This window comes from Scylla paramamosain, chromosome 42 (genome assembly GCF_035594125.1).
Source record: "Scylla paramamosain isolate STU-SP2022 chromosome 42, ASM3559412v1, whole genome shotgun sequence".
In the NCBI taxonomy this organism is placed as follows: Eukaryota; Metazoa; Arthropoda; class Malacostraca; order Decapoda; family Portunidae; genus Scylla; species Scylla paramamosain.
In genome coordinates, this window is record NC_087192.1 from 2,154,363 (window position 1) to 2,172,423 (window position 18,061).

The 18,061-nt window shown below is 37.3% G+C and overlaps 1 protein-coding gene and 1 long non-coding RNA gene across 6 annotated transcripts in view; one reads left to right on the top strand and one right to left on the bottom strand.

Annotated features, from left to right (window-relative positions):
* Positions 1-5,969, top strand: part of LOC135093262 (uncharacterized) — a 37,414-nt gene extending 31,445 nt beyond the window's left edge. Inside the window, exon 11 of the long non-coding RNA XR_010263277.1 lies at positions 5,829-5,969. This is a non-coding gene — a long non-coding RNA (uncharacterized LOC135093262). The remainder of the gene's footprint in view (positions 1-5,828) is intronic.
* The window catches only part of LOC135093260 (protein turtle-like), a 59,506-nt gene that overhangs the window by 5,490 nt on the left and 35,955 nt on the right, over positions 1-18,061 (bottom strand). For 3 of the 5 annotated variants that reach the window (XM_063992338.1, XM_063992340.1, XM_063992336.1), the window contains 4 exons: positions 9,924-10,112; positions 8,153-8,268; positions 7,409-7,520; positions 6,530-6,635 (listed from right to left, as the gene is read on the bottom strand). In XM_063992338.1, coding sequence (XP_063848408.1) covers positions 6,530-6,635; positions 7,409-7,520; positions 8,153-8,268; positions 9,924-10,112 — 523 coding nt within the window. Of the gene's footprint in view, positions 1-6,529; positions 6,636-7,408; positions 7,521-8,152; positions 8,269-9,923; positions 10,128-18,061 lie in introns of all 5 variants that reach the window. The other 2 variants (XM_063992339.1, XM_063992337.1) reach the window with 2 other exon arrangements.

Genomic DNA, 18,061 nt, shown 5'->3' on the forward strand with positions numbered 1-18,061 from the left:
ATGAAATGTTTAGATTTCCTAGTAAGTGATATTTCAGGAACCCTGCAAAGTATGCTTACAGCTGAGTTGGTTAGAAATGTGTAGATGATCAGAATGATAGCAAAAGCCATCAGTGATACTAGTCCTACTTTTTAATAAATACAGGAGGATCTGGTCATAATCAAATACATTATTTATGTTAATATAATTTAGAATACAAAGATTTGAAGTCCATTATATATAATGGTGAACTGCTTTACCTGACAGGTTCATCACTAATCTCAGGTAGCTAATGATCAAGAACCACCATCACTTACCAGCACAAGTGTCTGAGGGAGGCACTAGCCGGCAGAAACCCCTTCTAACACTGGCTTATGTTACACTGGTCACAAGGAATAGAAACAAGCAGGAAATAGCACTTATTCAGTGGCGGTCTGAGACACTTCTTGGCCTAGTTTAGACAAGTTAAACACACTATTCCGAGACATGGCCATCATCTTTTGGTTACTGGTTACTTCTCCCTGTCTTCTTAATATTCAATGGGGAAAAAAAAAAAAAAAAAAAAAAAATGCGGGGAGATCATGAGGCTACGTGTCACCTGCTGCAGCCAATATTCAGGTCCTATGTCAGTACTGATGGAACCACACAATGAATGAAAAGTGACTGATTAATCCTTTCCCAAAGGAGTATCTATATATAGGTATTTTGAAAGTAGCATATGCAGTACATATACATATATAATAAATATATTACATATGTATGCACATTTTCTTTCTACAAATACAATAATTCACATAATTTATTATTTGGCATCTCAGACTTGGTCAAATAAACAGAAACTACAAGATTTCAGTGAGTCTATATGTAGATCTCACATATCCACATTTTTTTTCTTTTTATGTAAGAAGGGATCTGGCCACAGGCAACAGAGAAAATAAATAAATAAATAAAAAAAAGTAAATAAATAATAATAAATGAATAAATAAATTAATTAATAAAAAAATAAAATACATGAAACTGGAATGTTCACATGTGAGGAAACTATGTGAACACATGAATGAAAGTCAGCAGTCTATATATATTTAGAGAATTTTTTGTTTGATATTACATACATCTGCCCTCCTGCTGGAAAGGGATCAACTGTGCACCTATTTGTTTTGTAGAAATAAATAAAAAACAAGTACAATACTGTATATCTATTTTAGGGGTACTCTGTAATTATTATGTTCAGGTGCATTGTAATTAAGTATATTTTCATAAAAGAATATTTCTTTTCACTGCCTCCTTTGTCTCCTGCAGCTTGGATAGCTTGGGGAAAGTACAACTAGTACAACAGTGAGGTAACAAGAAAAGAAATGCATGGGAGACAAATACAGTTCAGAAGGAATTCGTGATCTATGTACTTTTCAAAATCAGGCCAAATGTTTCTAATGGCCAACTCTCAAGTGAGGTTTAGGCAATTAACTAGTCACTGATATGCCAGACAGAGGAACTATCAGTGAGACACAGAACATGGCTACATGGAATGAACACCTGTGCTGGTAAAGTAATAACTTACACCTATAAGGCATTACCCCTTACATACATCCAAGGCATCTCCTACTGCTGATCCCATGATTGTCAGATAAATGATGGTCAACCTGCATATCATTGTCTTCAAGCAAAATCTTAAAGTAGGTATATTGAAGAAAATGATCAAATCCTCTCCATTAAAAAGCAAAGACATCAATAATCATGTGGATTTTCAGTAAATAACACATCTGAATCATTACAGTACAGAGGATTAACAAAACTAAATGGTTTTCAATAAGACAGCAGAGAGGCAGCCACAGACAGCAGACACATACATGCTGGTGCAGTGCAGACAGTGAGGAGGTGGGATGGAAACATGTTGAGTACAGGGAAATACTAGGAATGCATGGGACTTAGTTAAATAGTACATGACATTAGTAATATCAAGATGTAAACTTCCAAAGAAGGGAAACACTTATGGGGTTTATGTATGTGGTATTAGTTCCTTATGGTGGACTTCATTATATGTAAAGGATCAATTATGTGTTTTAAGTTTAATATAATATACAGAGCATTTATGAAAGTCCACAAATCTAAGCAGGTTACTGAAGTACATTTACAACTCTCATGAATGTGAAAAACAAGAATTTACAGAAAATTTTATGGACATTAACATTAACATGCAACATGGAACAAAGGAGTCTGATCAAGCTTAGCAGACTCCACCAGATAGTTCCCATGTGGCAGTAGTAGTAGTAGTAGTAGTAGTAGTGATGGTGGTGGTCCTTGCTTCATACACAGAGACATGACCCAACACAAGCTTTTCTTTATCCTTCAAGCAATAGCTATGAGTCTGACCACTTGTTCTGCATCACCAAATCTGCATGCTTAATGGTCATTTTCTCATTTTATTTTATTTTATTTTCTTCAGAAAATTTTTAACCATGTATTAATACTTTGGTAGCTTCACATTTTATTAGATTATTTCTATTATCTATCATGAGTTAATGACATATCTCTTAGTATCCACCTTTTTAACTTACACCTTTTCAATAATATTCTTTATCCTGAACATTTAAATTCTTTACATAATTTTTATGCTTTCTCATTTCTATGATGTCACATTTTTAGAACAATATCATCATAGCTTATAAGAACTAATTTGAACTTGTGATTACACATAGTTTATAGATTCAACTATGACCGCAGGGCCTTTATGGTATAGGGGCCTTCTCCATATTCAAGCATAATCAGTGTATTAGAACACTGTCAACTTTAGGAGCAATGGTAAAAATGTTAAGTAAATATGGTGACCAAGGCAAGAATCACCTTATTGATGTATTAGTACTGAGACCTCATGTGAGTACATACTGTGATGGGGAAATATTAGTACTCTATAGTAACATCACACCTCACTATAATGGTGTAATGAAATAAAGGAAGTAAAAAGCTTCCCTTGTTTCATTGGAAATGCACATTAATGCACCAAACACTAGATGACAACTACAAGTCACTACACAGCACCAGGCAGACCATGACCATTTTCAACTAAGACTGCAGTGAAACCAAGGCCACATGCAGACCCACTAGAGACCTACAATCGACATGGTCTTGCCGCGAGCACACCAGCCTCCCTCCACCCTCGCCTCAGACTTCCAAGATGCTAACACTCACTCACTTCGGTTTTTCTTTATCAATTTATGAAATATTCCTTCTGTGAAAGAAAATATTTGCTTTCTCTTCTTTGACAGTAAGCTTCTGAATTTTTGGTAAAGCTAAGTAGCAACACGAATAAGATTTAGGTTGCTTTCTTTAAGATTCTTCACCTCAGGAGAGAATACATTACATGTTACCAGTATTTTTAATTTGATTTGTATTTTTTATCATAGTCCTGCAGAGTTGAAGCATTCACACATAGACAAGCAAGATGTTCAACTAAAGAAAACTTTTTAGCAATGAGCACTGATTCATGATAACTGGACCAACACACAAACACCAAACAGGCAGCAGGACACACAAACACTCTCAGGATTGAACCACACTATGGTACAGGACAATGGACACAAGCACGCACAAAAAATTCTTATTCCAGCATCGGTTTCATCCAGTGAGCACGGCGCCTATGCAGTGCTGAATTATGCTTTCATGCATGCACCTCTTGGGCAACATGGAGTGACAACTATGCTCATAACAATGTAAAATACTTTCACATCAAAGGACGTAAGATTAGGAAGCTCTGTGAGTGTGCACGGGGCCAGAGAGTGATTTATTTACTTAATCAAAAGGTAACGAGGTGTTGGTGGAGGTGGTGGTGGTGGTGGTGGTCAACTAGATCTGTTCTGTAGTAATCGCATCACCTGGGTACTCCTTCCTTCTGTCCAGCCGATGTTGGAAAGCAAGAAACAGCAAGAGAAAAGAAGAGAATAATGATGGGTTAGAACACATGTAATTAATCCACTACACAGCCACCTCAGCAATAATAAGCACCACCTCATAAGATTGCAGACCTCAGTGGCTGATGGTAGAGTTGATTCAATGGGTGTTTACTACTAAAACATGGGAAGCCAAATTCCAAAACAGTGAAATATAATGTTGGTATCCTATTGAAAAATATCCTGCCTTTAATGCACATCTGTCTTTAGAATCTATAGAGGAATCTTATACTAACCAAATATTTTGTGGATGACAACATAACTCAAGAGTTTTTTAGTTCCTTGAAATCTTTTCTCACCTTTTTTCATATGGCAACTTAAGAACTGGAATAGAACAGCTACACACTTCTCAAGTGTTTCTCTATCAAATATATTGAATGTTGCAGAAGTTAACTAAAGACTATAAAACTTTTGAATAATACAGCAATCAAACTATTAACTCATTTAGACATACATTAAATAAAAAAATTAATTACACGTAATATTTTTACTCACAGTCTACCAAGACTATTTTATCATTTCATTTATTGTGAAAATCTTCACCAGACTGTTACATCCCTGCTAGATCTATGTATCTCAGAGTATTGTTATGAAGGTGGTGGGTACATATGAAGTCCATTCAAAAAGTATCTGAACTTATTTTTCCCTACAAACCAGTGTAAGCCAAGGGATGAGAATACTGCTAAGTCCAATAGTAAACATTACTGCATATGAGCAATTTTTGGCACCAACTCCAACTGAGTCAGTCACTGCCAGCCACTCAGTGTATGTGGTGATGTACTGCAGGTGCACTGCATTTTCACTTCACACAAAATGATGGAACAAGTTGAGCAGAATTGCTACATCATGTTTTGCCAAAAGCTTGGTGATATCAAGCTGAAACATTTCATGAGATTCTGCAAACTTTTGGCAATGAAACTATGGGAGTCACACAGCTCAAGGAATGGATTGCCAGTTTAACCTTAGCTAGTCATGTAAGTGACACCTACATCATGATGTCCCACTTTCACACCTCATCCAGGATTTCTAGGCCAAAGAAAGAATTTCAAAGGTTCACCAGGCTTTCTACTCTCTGGACACAGCTTCTAATAATTCATATTCTTTAAGCTGAAAATACGTATCACTGAAAGTTTCTGGATTTCAAACCTGTGAGCTCATAATGAAAAACACAATGGTGCAGTGGGCAGCCATTCCAAACTGTGATTTTGAGAAATGCTTCCACCAATGGAAGGAATGGTGCAGTGAGTGTGTGGAATGACAGCAGGCCTTCTTCAGAGGAGATTACAGTTGGAACCCTGAAGGTAAGTTACGTTTTCCAGCCTACATAAGGTCAGATACTTTTGAACAGACCCTGTAAGCTGCCAGCATGCTAAACTTACTATTCTGTCTGAACTCCTGACAACTTTGTTACCAGTAATGATCCTTTGTCTGCACTTCATCTGTAACTCGTGTCATTCTCCTCGATTATAAGAATAATCAAAAAAATTAAAAATGGGGAAACATTTTGCTGAAATGGTGAACTATTCAAGTCAGTTTCCCTCTGTCTCTCTCCTCATCACTGACTTTATATTAAAAATTTTATACATTCTTAAAGACCTTAATTAAACAAAAATAGTCAATGGAATCCTTCTGTCACTTTTTAGAAGATTTGCTTTCCCAAGGTTGGAATACCTACATCAAATTTCAACATGTGATCTATGTTGAAATGTGTGGGTTGTATGCTCACTTCCAGCTGTATGCATACAACTGATGAGGAAACACATAGTAAATCACTACAGAGAAAAGAATGAGAGATATCATTACAAACATATCTTACATATTTACAGAAGACAGAAAATTTTTTTGCAAACAAGAATTAGTCATTGTTGGAGGAATATTAGATGATAATTTTCATACAATCCTCAGAGATGGTAACTTGGAAGAGCCAGGATAAGAGGAGAGGATGAGAGAACCACTGAAGGGGGCAGCCATGACCAGACCACACCAGAGGAGAGTGTGTTAAGCCAACCCACAAGCAAGTATGACCCACCCTAAACACAGGCTACCAGGAGGGTGCGGGAGATACTCTGAGCTCCTCAAAACCTTACTCTAGCTCTGGGTTGTTGGGGAAGAACTCCAACTATCAGTGGTCGCGCCCTAGGTACAGCAGATGCACCAAGTCAGGTCTCGCATCACCCTGATGCCTAAAAAACATTTGGTGGGCTTTTACGAAGTCTGAACAATAACTGACAGACTACATGGCTTACCAAAGTTCTTGGAACTTCCTAAGATGATGAAAACTTTAAATGGTGGAATTCATAGTACTTTCCCATAATGATGATAAAATGCATTTTATGCTAAAATAATACTCAAGTTTTTAAACTATTAATAAAAAAATTAAGAAATTAAAAAACTCTTGTATATAATAAAGTATTAAATCATTATTCAACCAATAATTATGAACTCAAAATTTTAAAAACAAAAGAGGCTTTCCCAATGTCATCTTCTACTCGCAATTTGTTAGTAGAGTAGATATTTTCACCATGCACAAATTATGTTAGTCCCACTCAAACATCAAGTAATACTATGGTACTTAGAATGTTTACTGAACCACGGTGGGACCTTACTTCTTTAGGGGGACCGGGCTGGACCCTTGGCCTCCATTTCTTGAATCTGTCACCCGACATGCCACAGCATTATAGGCTGTGTCATAGAAAATATGTGATTGTATTTCTGAAAGGTCCATTGAGCAGCAAGAAAAAGAAAAGAGACAATCACAAAATTAATGGAAAGAAATGATGTTATACTTAATGAGTAATTACTTATGAATGATAAGAGTATCTACTGGAGTCCTACATGAAGCGTTACTTAAAATCAACTAATGATTGTATTTCTGAAAGGTCCAGAGAGCAGCAAGAAAAGAAGAGATAATAACAAAATTAATGAAAGAAATGGTATCATATTTAATGAATCATTAATTATGAATGATAAAATTTATCTTCAGAAGTCATATATGAAAATTTATTTAAAATCAGCTAATAAATACACATATGTTCTCAGTGTTAATAATAAACTTACAACTTACAGCTACAGTCCAAGCATCCTTTCACTAAACTAGTGATCAAGAGCAAGTTTTATCATATATATATATATATATATATATATATATATATATATATATATATATATATATATATATATATATATATATATATATATATATATATATATATATCCTACATAGAATGTGAAGTATCTATTGTAGGAATTCTTCTGCAAATAAACTGGCCAAAAAGTTTCCTTTGACTTTTTGGGAACTGCAAGATGAATAGGTTCAATTCTCTCATTTTTGTGCCTTTGGCTAGTCTGGCACACACACACACACACACACACACACAGTATAAATTCTCTCTCTCTCTCTCTCTCTCTCTCTCATCACATAGCTATAGGAAAGGAAGCTTGACCGGAATAATTCAGCAAAGGAAAAAGCTCCTAAGAAAGTGTACCTTTTTCCTGCTTCCTGCGCTTCCTTTTGTTGCATATCTTGACGGTACACACAGAAAGGATGATTGCTACGATGAAGAAAAGAATTCCCCCCACCAGGGCTGCTGTTACTGCCTGCAAGCAAAAGTTAAGTTTGGTAAGAAAAGGAAATAATAAGCTTCTCATGGAAGTTCTTTACCTGGTCATCAAGATACTGCAACAAATGATACATGCAACACACATCATTTCATTTACATTCCTGTCCAAGTATTTTCTAAGTATGTAGGCTAATGGCCTCTCTTTGGATTGATACTTAAAGTACTTTTCACTCACAGCAGTGAATTAACAAACACACACACACACACACACACACACACACACACCAGCCAGGAAACCATCAATCAAATTCTACATATCTAGAATATCCAAGATTATGAAAAAAAAAAGAAAAAAAAAATCATTACTTTACTTATATGCATTACAAACATACACCTTCCTTTAGAGGTTTTAGGGAATGATCAGCTTCTTGGAGGCTAGTTTCTTGTTGAAAAATTCATGGATTATTCTGCCTGTCCTAATAATAACTTGAGTGATTTCCAAATAGCACACTTCCTTTTGTTTATGACATCCATCCTCACTTTACCTCCTCTTGTTACAGCTGTGGTAATCACAAGCAAAACTGAGTTTGTAGATTTTCTTCACAAACTCTACACCTTGATTCAAACACTTGCCACTCACTTATCTGACCTATTCTTGCCAGCACTTACTTTTTCTTTGTTCTGTATTGGTGCATCGAAGAGCACTTCATCAGAGCCTGCATAGCTCTTCATTGTCTTGGAGAACACACGGAAGTGGTATTTCTTTCCTGACTGTAGCTTCTTGACTGCAATGGTGAGGGAGACACAATATTACCAAGACCACACTGAATCCAAGATAAGTAGGAAACTACACACAGCCACATAACATCTGCTTGCATGGTGTTCCATTCAACTACATTAAGTTCATATTTCTACACTGATGATTCTATGAAAGTAAAATCCTGACAAATCAGAGCATATGGACATCAAAGCCATAATTAATTGACACTTTTCCTTACTTGTGTTCAGTGATATACAAGCAGCATTGAATACTCATCTCATATTGAAGGACAGCTGTGGCCAATAGCTGAATAACCTGCTGCACTCATTTCCACTGTGTTCCTGATTCTTTCCATAACTTTAAGTCTTCATATCTGCTGTTGATTACTTTATAAAGCCTGACAACTGACAGCTTTTCAGCAGATCACAGGACTTGAAAAAATGAGGAAAAATATATTGCACAGTGAAAGGGAATGTGGAAGGTTACTCCACTCTTGGCCATGATTGTACCACAAACTAATTTTATTCATAGAGTCTCCCTTGGCAGCACTGCAGGTGATGGTCACTGGCTAAATATCTCCAGCCTCATCTTGGCAGTCACTTCATATCTTGAGTTATTCTACATTATGTTTTGGAGGCTCCAAGCTAACAGCCACTGTGACTGACATTACAATGGCCAAATATGAACAAACCCTATTAGGCTAATTTCAACTTCACTGTCATGTGCCTCCAAATTGCAATTTCTAACACCATTACTGCATACTGGTGATTTTCACACCTCACTCAAGCTGCTGACCAATATAGGCATGTGTAGAGTCTCTGGCAATAATGGCGACACAACTGTGGGAGCAGCTAGAGCAGATTGGTCTATGTGGTACTGCCACACCTCAGTTTCAACCCTCCCTCCCTTGTTCTCATTCATTTGCACAGACTATTTGAGAAAGTGGAGGATTGGCAAATGAATGGTAATGAAGAAAGGAGGGTTGAAACTGGGGTGTGGCAGTGCCACATATGCCAATCTGCCAATCCAGCGGCTCACATGATATCACATCATTATTGCTGAGGCTGTACGCACACGTACACATGATGAAAAAAAAGTTACATATTCATTGATGTTTAATTTTCCTTCTGAAGTTGTTTATTGTTTTCTGGAAGGAATTGCCATCAATATCAGCAAGGCAGTTGAAAGATAATATGTAACTAATTACTACTGGTGGTGAAAATAAAAATATAATCATGAAAACAGTAATATGTTACTCATTAGAAATCCTCCACTGAATCTTTCTAAAAGGCTGACAAAATCAGTCTGCCAGATGAGCTGTGGACAACAGAGTGCACTCAGTATCACCACAGATTTAGGTAGACACTGAACACAATTAACAGTTTATACAACCTAACAGATTACACCACCACACTGAAAACCCTGTCCTTTTAATTTTTTCTTCACTTGAAGGGAAGAGAGAGAGAGAGAGAGAGAGAGAGAGAGAGAGAGAGAGAGAGAGAGAGAGAGAGAGAGAGAGAGAGAGAGAGAGAGAGAGAGAGAGAAAGTAGAGGACTGATGAGGAGAGGAGAAATTAGATCATGAAACAACAAATATACAAACACACCATATCTTCTCTCTCTCACACACACACACACACACACACACACACACACACACACACCTCCATCAGGAACTCACCTTTAAAATTAGTACCAGTAATATGCTCGTCATTCAACTTCTTCCAAGTCCCATCTATCTGATATTCGATGTCATAGTAGGCAATTGGAATAGTGGTGTCTTCTGGAGGGGACCAGGAGATAATGAACCCGTCTGACCCATCCTTTGCTTTCTTAATTTTCACATCCCGTGGAGGGTGCGGTGGGGGGCCTACCGGAAGCGATCCTTTGTCAATGGGATTGCAGCGGGCAGCGGGAACACAGCAGTAGAACGGCGGTGGTAGTGGTGGTGGTGGCAGTGGTGGTGGTTGATGACAGTGGTGGTGGTGGTGGTGGTGGTGGTGGTAGTGGTGGTGGTGGTTTTGTGGCAGTAGTGAGTGGTGGTGATTTCATAATTGGTGATGAGAGTAGTTTTAAGGGATTGTTGGTGAAATTTGCATGTGTGTGTGTGTGTGTGTGTGTGTGTGTGTGTGTGTGTGTGTGTGTGTGTGTGTGTGTGTGTGCATGATTTTTTTTTTTTGTGTATGTTTAAGAGAGAGAGAGAGAGAGAGAGAGAGAGAGAGAGAGAGAGAGAGAGAGAGAGAGAGAGAGAGAGAGAGAGAGAGAGAGAAATACACATTTGGAGCAGTCAGACAGGTGTGTTTGTATCATGGGGAGTGACAAAGAGGACATTTAAGTCATTAGAAGATGACAAGAGAGAGAGAGAGAGAGAGAGAGAGAGAGAGAGAGAGAGAGAGAGAGAGAGAGAGAGAGAGAGAGAGAGAGAGAGAGAGAGAGAGAGAGAGAGAATAAACAAAAGTAAAATGAAGGAAAAATGTCCAATGCAAGGTGGAAATGAGTATACAAAAGTTCACCAAACAGAGCAATAAGAAATGGATCAGTGTGGATTGTGAGGAAAAATGAAATAATACCAATAATAACAATGGTGAGTGTTTGGTTGCACGTCCATCATTGGTCGACACAGCGAGGCATGGTGGATTTTTTTTATTATTATGTATATTTTTAAAATTCGAGGAGGACAGTGAGTGGCAATAGACAACAAATGCATGAAAAATAAAAGTATTCCCAATGAGATTTACAGTGTCATCAGTGGGCAAGAAAGATCATAAGTATATTGAAAAGATTCAGAACAGTGAGTGGTATTTACAAAGAAAATGAATAATATGTGGCATTAATTTTTTTAAAGAACAAAAAACACATAAAAAGGATGTAATGATAAAATAATAAATAAAAAAAGGAGGGCGGTGGTTTATGGAGTGTTTTCAAAGTTATTAAGTTATTGTCATGAGTGGTCATGACAACATGAATTTTTAGTGTGTGTGTGTGTGTGTGTGTGTGTGTGTGTGTGTGTGTGTGTGTGTGTGTGTGATTTTCAGTGAGGGTGGTGGTGGATGTGGTGGTGGTGGTGGCAGTAAGGTTGGATGTGATAGTAGTATTGGTTGTAGTGGCGTAGTGGTGGTGGTGGTTGATCGAGCCATCCAGCAGCCAACGGGGTGGACAAGAAGCCAGCCAGCCGACCAACCGAGCGAGTGGGCGGCGGGTGGCAGGCGTCAGCGGCAGGTAAAAAGAGATCAAGACGAAAAACGTGACAGAAACGAGAACAGCTCCAGTCCAGAGGGAGGGAGTTATAGTGGTTGTGGTCAGCAAGGTCAAGGTGGGTTGCCGGGACAACTCTCCTGAGGACTCTTATAGGCTCTGTATAGCATCATGTATTTACTATCAATTGTTGCCTTCGATTTAAGGTCAATAATAGCACTGACAATACATTGAAAAGAACAGATTTTTGTTTTATTTAAAAGGGTCTAGGCTATCAATAATTAAATATTATTTAAATTTCTTTTATTTACTGGAGATAACTTGAGGAAAATAAGCATATATTTAAAACATGACTGAGGGTATTAGACTAATCTTTTCACTACCTGCCATTCAAACAATGATCAAATGTATAAAGTTTTAATCTTAAAATTAAAAATAGTATTAATCAAAATATGTAACATGTATGAACACTCTTGAGGGAAGACATTTGGATTGTGAAAAAGATCTTGTGAAAAATCTACGCTTAAACAACAAGCCAATCCCATGCCATCCATGCACCTGAACAAAATGGCATCCATGGAAGATGGAGGCGAGACATCACAGAGAAACAGAACTGGAAGAGGCACCACAGGAGGGAGGGAGTGCTGTGGCCACTTCTCTCAGACAGACAGAGAAGATTATAGACCAGAATGGTAGGAAGTCAAAAGCTGCAGAACAAGAGGTCACCAAGAGGCAGTCACAGCGCTGCCAAGTCGTTACAAGGCTGGTTTATCACTGTGTCTAAAGAAATGTAACAGGCAGGGCGAATGGCTGCGTCACAAGAGAAAAGTCTAACAACCAGCTCTGAGGAGGCCTACAGCAGAATATGTAAATAAACACTGGAGCTGAAGACAAGGAGGAAAGAATAAATAAATAAATAAATTGATAAATAAATAGATAAATAAAAAAAATGAAAAAAAATAAAAATGAAAATAAAAAAAGTAGTAATAATAATAATAATAATAATAATAATAATAATAGTAATGGCAGCGCATGAGCCTATCAGAATCATAAACAAAAGAATGAGGTCGGGGGGAGTGGGGTTTTGGTGCAGGCGTCCCACTGACAGCAAAAACAAGCTATGTCAACAACACAAGGTTATAAACAGATTATTGTTTATGTGGTGGAGGGAAGCCACAGAGTGAGGAAGACTGTCATGAGTGGGGAGGGAGAAGAGGGAGGGAGAGTGCAATGCTTCTCAATAACAGTGAAAGAAAACCATCTGTATGGAAATCTATCAAACCAGAAGTTAAATAATAAGGTAGTGTCAAATTAATTAGGTAAATGACTACACAGAAGATTAACTGAGGAGGAGAGGGAGGAGGAGGAGGAGGAGGAGGGAAGGAAGGGAAGACGAGGAGGAGAAGGAAGAGGAGAGGGAAAAGGAGTAGGAGATAATGGAGGAGGAGAAGGAAGAGGAGTAGGAATTAAGGAAAGAGAGAGAAGGAAGAGGATTAGGAATCAAGGGAGGAGAAAGAAGAGGGAGGAGGAGGAGGAGGTAAGGTAGGGGGGGAGGTTGCAGCAATGAGTCCAATTACCAACGCTTATTTTCTTTGTTGAGTGAATGAGCAAGCAACCAAGATTTAGCATCATATGTCAATTATCATTATATTTGCAGGAACAAATTTTAAGGAAAAACTGGAGGAAAGTAAGATTTTGAAACTATCTATTTCCTTTCGTGATTTAAATTTACAGACGTGGGGGCTACTGAGTGATCTCGGCTGTGTGTGTGTGTGTGTGTGTGTGTGTGTGTGTGTGTGTGTGTGTGTGTGTGTGTGTGTGTGTGTGTGTGTGTGTGTACATGCGTGTGCACGCATGTGTGTGTATATGTCAAATGAATAGGCAGTGACAAGGAAGACTGGGGAGTGTGGGCCTAGTGAGGTGTGGGCCATTGTGGTGGCGTGGGACAAGCACTGAGGTGACTATGCATTAGCACAAGACAAAATTGTAACTTTCCTTTCTTGCAGCCAAGAAAAGCTACAATTTCTCAAATGAATGTGTACTTTTCATATATAAAAAATATGTATGTATTATAAGCTGATTATGTAAAAAGCAAATATATATATATATATATATATATATATATATATATATATATATATATATATATATATATATATATATATATATATATATATATATATATATATATATATATATATATATGAGATTTGGAAGAGCAGAGAAAGCTACACATGATATGAAGAGCTCATGCATGGTCTTTGTGTAGGAGCAGCTATGACTGACAAGGACAGCAGTAAAATAATTCACATCATTGTTTGTTTGTGGTGTTGTCTTCAAGGTGTGGTTATATCAGCTTGTTTATGCAATTACTTTTTTTCTTTTTCTTTTCTTTCTCAATGTCAAGGAGTCTGAGCACAGCTTGTATCTGTGTGTTGGTGATGATGGCTGGTGACACATTCCATGAGATGCTGATGGGTACAGGATGAAACATTATTAGACTAATGAAAGAGGCTCTATGCATACAGAGCAAGTGAAAAAGCAATCTGTTATTATTGAATGCATCTGGTTGAAAGAGAAATATTAATTTAATATCATTCTCATGAAACCTTCCACATAGTGCGTGCACACACACACACACACACACACACACACACACACACACACACACACACACACACACACACACACACACACACACACACACACACACTATTTTTTTAAGTACTGTAATTGCTCCCAACACATCACTGATAATTATCTAAGCTTCTTGTTCTTGGATTCACACACTTCATTCCACAAGCATTCATTCAGTACACAGCCTGTCTGACCTCCATCCTGCGCTAAGTGACCCACAACACTGCATGCAACACTCACACTTTCCCATACTGTAATGGATGTTCCCTATTTAATGTTAAAATTTTCAATGGGATTCAATTAATGTTTTTGATATTTCATATACTGTACTGTATATTCATGTTTGGGCAATATTTGTGAACAATTTCAGTATGATACTGCATGTGACAAGGAAGAATTCTGTGCAATCAATTCAGATTTACTCTACTTACAAAAAGTAAATGCTTATTCATCATACTGGCTGATATATATATATATATATATATATATATATATATATATATATATATATATATATATATATATATATATATATATATATATATATATATATATATATATATACACACACACACATTTTATTTTTGGTAGTGATGTACATCATTATCAAGATTTCACTGTAATTTAACAAACATATGTATGATCAATAACTATAATAAAGTTAATCTTGAGTGAGCATCCAGTCTATAAAGTCTTGTATTTTAATAGCAGTTTGGTCTTGAAGAAAAAATGGTAAATGTGAACAATTACCATGAGGAGCAACAAATGTTTTTTGTAAGTCTCAGGATGTGTTTCCTTGATTCACTATTTTTCTTAACTGATAATAATTATTAGCAGTTGCTGCCAAAACTCCTTCATGTAATCTCTTCCTTGTATAAACAGCAAGACAGTCAAAATATCACAACTATTGCCACACAACTAAGAAAAGCTTGCACTGGGAACATGACAACTGATGAATAACTGACAGTATATCTAACTGTCTTGTGTTTGGAAGGTTGCCCAATTCTGAAAGCTTCTGAGTTCTCATTAGTACTTTTCCTGCTGAATGGTAAAAACTGATATACATGAATGTGTATAAGCAACCAGAGCATGTATGATTTTGAAGCAGGCCAAACAGCTAAGTATGGGAAGTGTGGAGTGCAGTCATGTGTGGGTGGAGGCTTGTGGTGTGTGCAGTGTGGCTGACAGGATGCTGAGTGCAGAGAAGAGGAAGAGCTTTATGTCTGGACAGATTCAACAAGGTTCAGGAAAATTTCATAAGTAAAAATGAAGACTTATGAATTATTTAGTGTATCAAATTATTCCCATAGTAGAGGTCAGAAGCTGATGAAATGTGTCTTTCTGGCTTTGGAAGAAGGAAACTGAGTGGGAGATGAAATAATATCTTAACTTTCCAAAACATTAAATGTGAAACCTACAAACTTATTTTACAATCACTTTGTCATTGATATTTATTATTTCACTCTCACTCAATACCACTTCATTCCTCATCACAAACTGCCTGGACATCCCTTCACCTCTCTGTCACTAATGGCAAATATGCATATCACATACATAATGCATATTCAATTATATTTAATTTGTAAATGCATACACATACATAAGAGTATACATATGTGTACACACCTACATGTGAGCCTAACATATCTAAAACTTCCTTGAAATTCCCTTCTCTTCCAAGTTCTCAATGAGGAATAAAAGAGACTTCATGTTAGTTTGATTTACCTCACAAGCAACATGTAATGAAATTCTGTTTTTGGGGATAGAAACATTATTCAGGATATCCTGCTTTACTCAGGGTTAGTGAGGTACAGCAGTGGTCTGAGGTGACACAACTGCACTGAGACAAAACATTCTGGAAGAGAAGAGAGACAGCAAGAGAGAGAAAGAAAGAGACAGACAGAGACAGAAAGAAAAAAAGGAAACATGACTGTCATCATAGTTATCCACACTGTCAGTCATAAGCTACTGCCTCAAGTGTTGATACGTACAGTACAGGATGGGAGAGAGCATTATTAGGCTTGGAAGGAAGGAAGAGACAGATATTTTGTGAAAAGGATGTGAATGTCAATCCAGATCCTTTGCCACAACACTGCTTGGGGCAACATGCATATCACTACTACACTGAAAATAAAAAGCAATGTTGTACTCAGCGGAATGTGACTGACTAAGAAAATGCATCACTATCACAGTCATCATGTTGATGACACCATCAGCAAAAATGCAGTCAGATTAAAAAGAACTGGTGAAGCAGAAAATTTTCTAGTCCAAGTCAGCAAAATACAGAATATGAAAATATGTATTATCAAACTATCAAAATTATTAGGGAGGGGGTAACCAAAGGGAGAAAAGTCTATGTATCTCATTTTAACGACACATTCCAAATATTTGTAAAGATGACTTTAGAAATAGATAATTTAATGCACTCATTTCCAACAGGTTGTACAGGAAGGCATCTGGTTCCCAAACAGGTCTTTCATATTTGTAGTTAATTGGTTTTGAATGTGATAAATGACAACGATTAACCATTAACTGCTTGCTCTAAGGGGAGAAGGGATTTGCAATAACCTGTTAAAGAGAGAGAGAGAGAGAGAGAGAGAGAGAGAGAGAGAGAGAGAGAGAGAGAGAGAGAGAGAGAGAGAGAGAGAGAGAGAGAGAGAGAGAGAGAGAGAGAGAGAGAGAGTTTCAACACTAATAAGGATGTTGCAGTGTTCCAGAAATATTTGTATTAGAAACCAAACTGAGATGACATCAAGTTTTGAAGACCTACAAGCAGACTGTACACATGCTACACCAAGCCCTGGAGGGCCGTGGATCACTCCATCAGCACAACTGTGTAGTTTAAAGAAAGGAGTTAAAAGGAGAGAGAGAGAGAGAGAGAGAGAGAGAGAGAGAGAGAGAGAGAGAGAGAGAGAGAGAGAGAGAGAGAGAGAGAGAGAGAGAGAGAGAGAGAGAGAGAGAGAGAGAGAGAGAGAGAGAGAGAGAGAGAGAGAGAGAGAGAAAATAAAAAAAAATAAATAAATAAGAAAATAAAATAAATAATGCACTTGTTATATATTCCAAAACAATATAAAGGGAACCAAAGAAACACCCAAAACACTTCCTGCCATTCCATGTCACGCCATCAAGTGGAGGTTAATGTTAATCATCAACATGGCAAGCAGATTCAATTATTTCACAAATGTGTTAATTACCTTCTGTCTTGTTTAGTTTGGTCTTTTTTTTTTTTTTAAGCATCATTTCACCTTGTACTGGTTTGCTGTGGTACATGTCTTTAGGTGGCAGGGGAGAGAAGCAACAGAGACGACCTCCCTTGAAGACAGTCTAGCACAGAACTGGCACACTCAGGCACTTCTTATGCAAAGCATCTTCTGAGGGTGAATTTTCCCTCCTAGTGGCACAATACTGTCAGCACACGTGAATCAGAATTTACAAGTGAATTACGTTCTCTAAAAGTGTTCACAAAATATAAAAAGAGCACAAATATAAAAAGAAATTGAGAATTTCAAAGATTTGGATTTTTTTACTTTTACTGTTTTTTCCAATAGTTCTGAGATAAATTTCTACGGATTTCTATCTATCTGCATATGAGCAGTCTACATTGAAAAATCAGAATAACAGACAAAATAGGATTCACCTGTACTGCATAGATTAAAAAAGAAATTCTTCACACAACTTCATCTTGATATTTCCACTTGTTTCAGTGCATCAAATCCTTTACCAGCAATACTTAACAGTGGAATCCAACATACATTTGACTCAACAGTGCCAGTGTCAACAATCCTGTAGTACACGTCCTTCAAAGGGAGCTGATGTGTCCACCTACAACTTACCTTCACACGACAAAAGCTTTCACAGTGATATACAAAACGCATTTACTGAAGGCTAGTCCATGTCAGTATTTTAATTATCACGAGGGAGAGTTTTGAAATAGGCTGGAGGGGAGAGAGAGAGAGAGAGAGAGAGAGAGAGAGAGAGAGAGAGAGA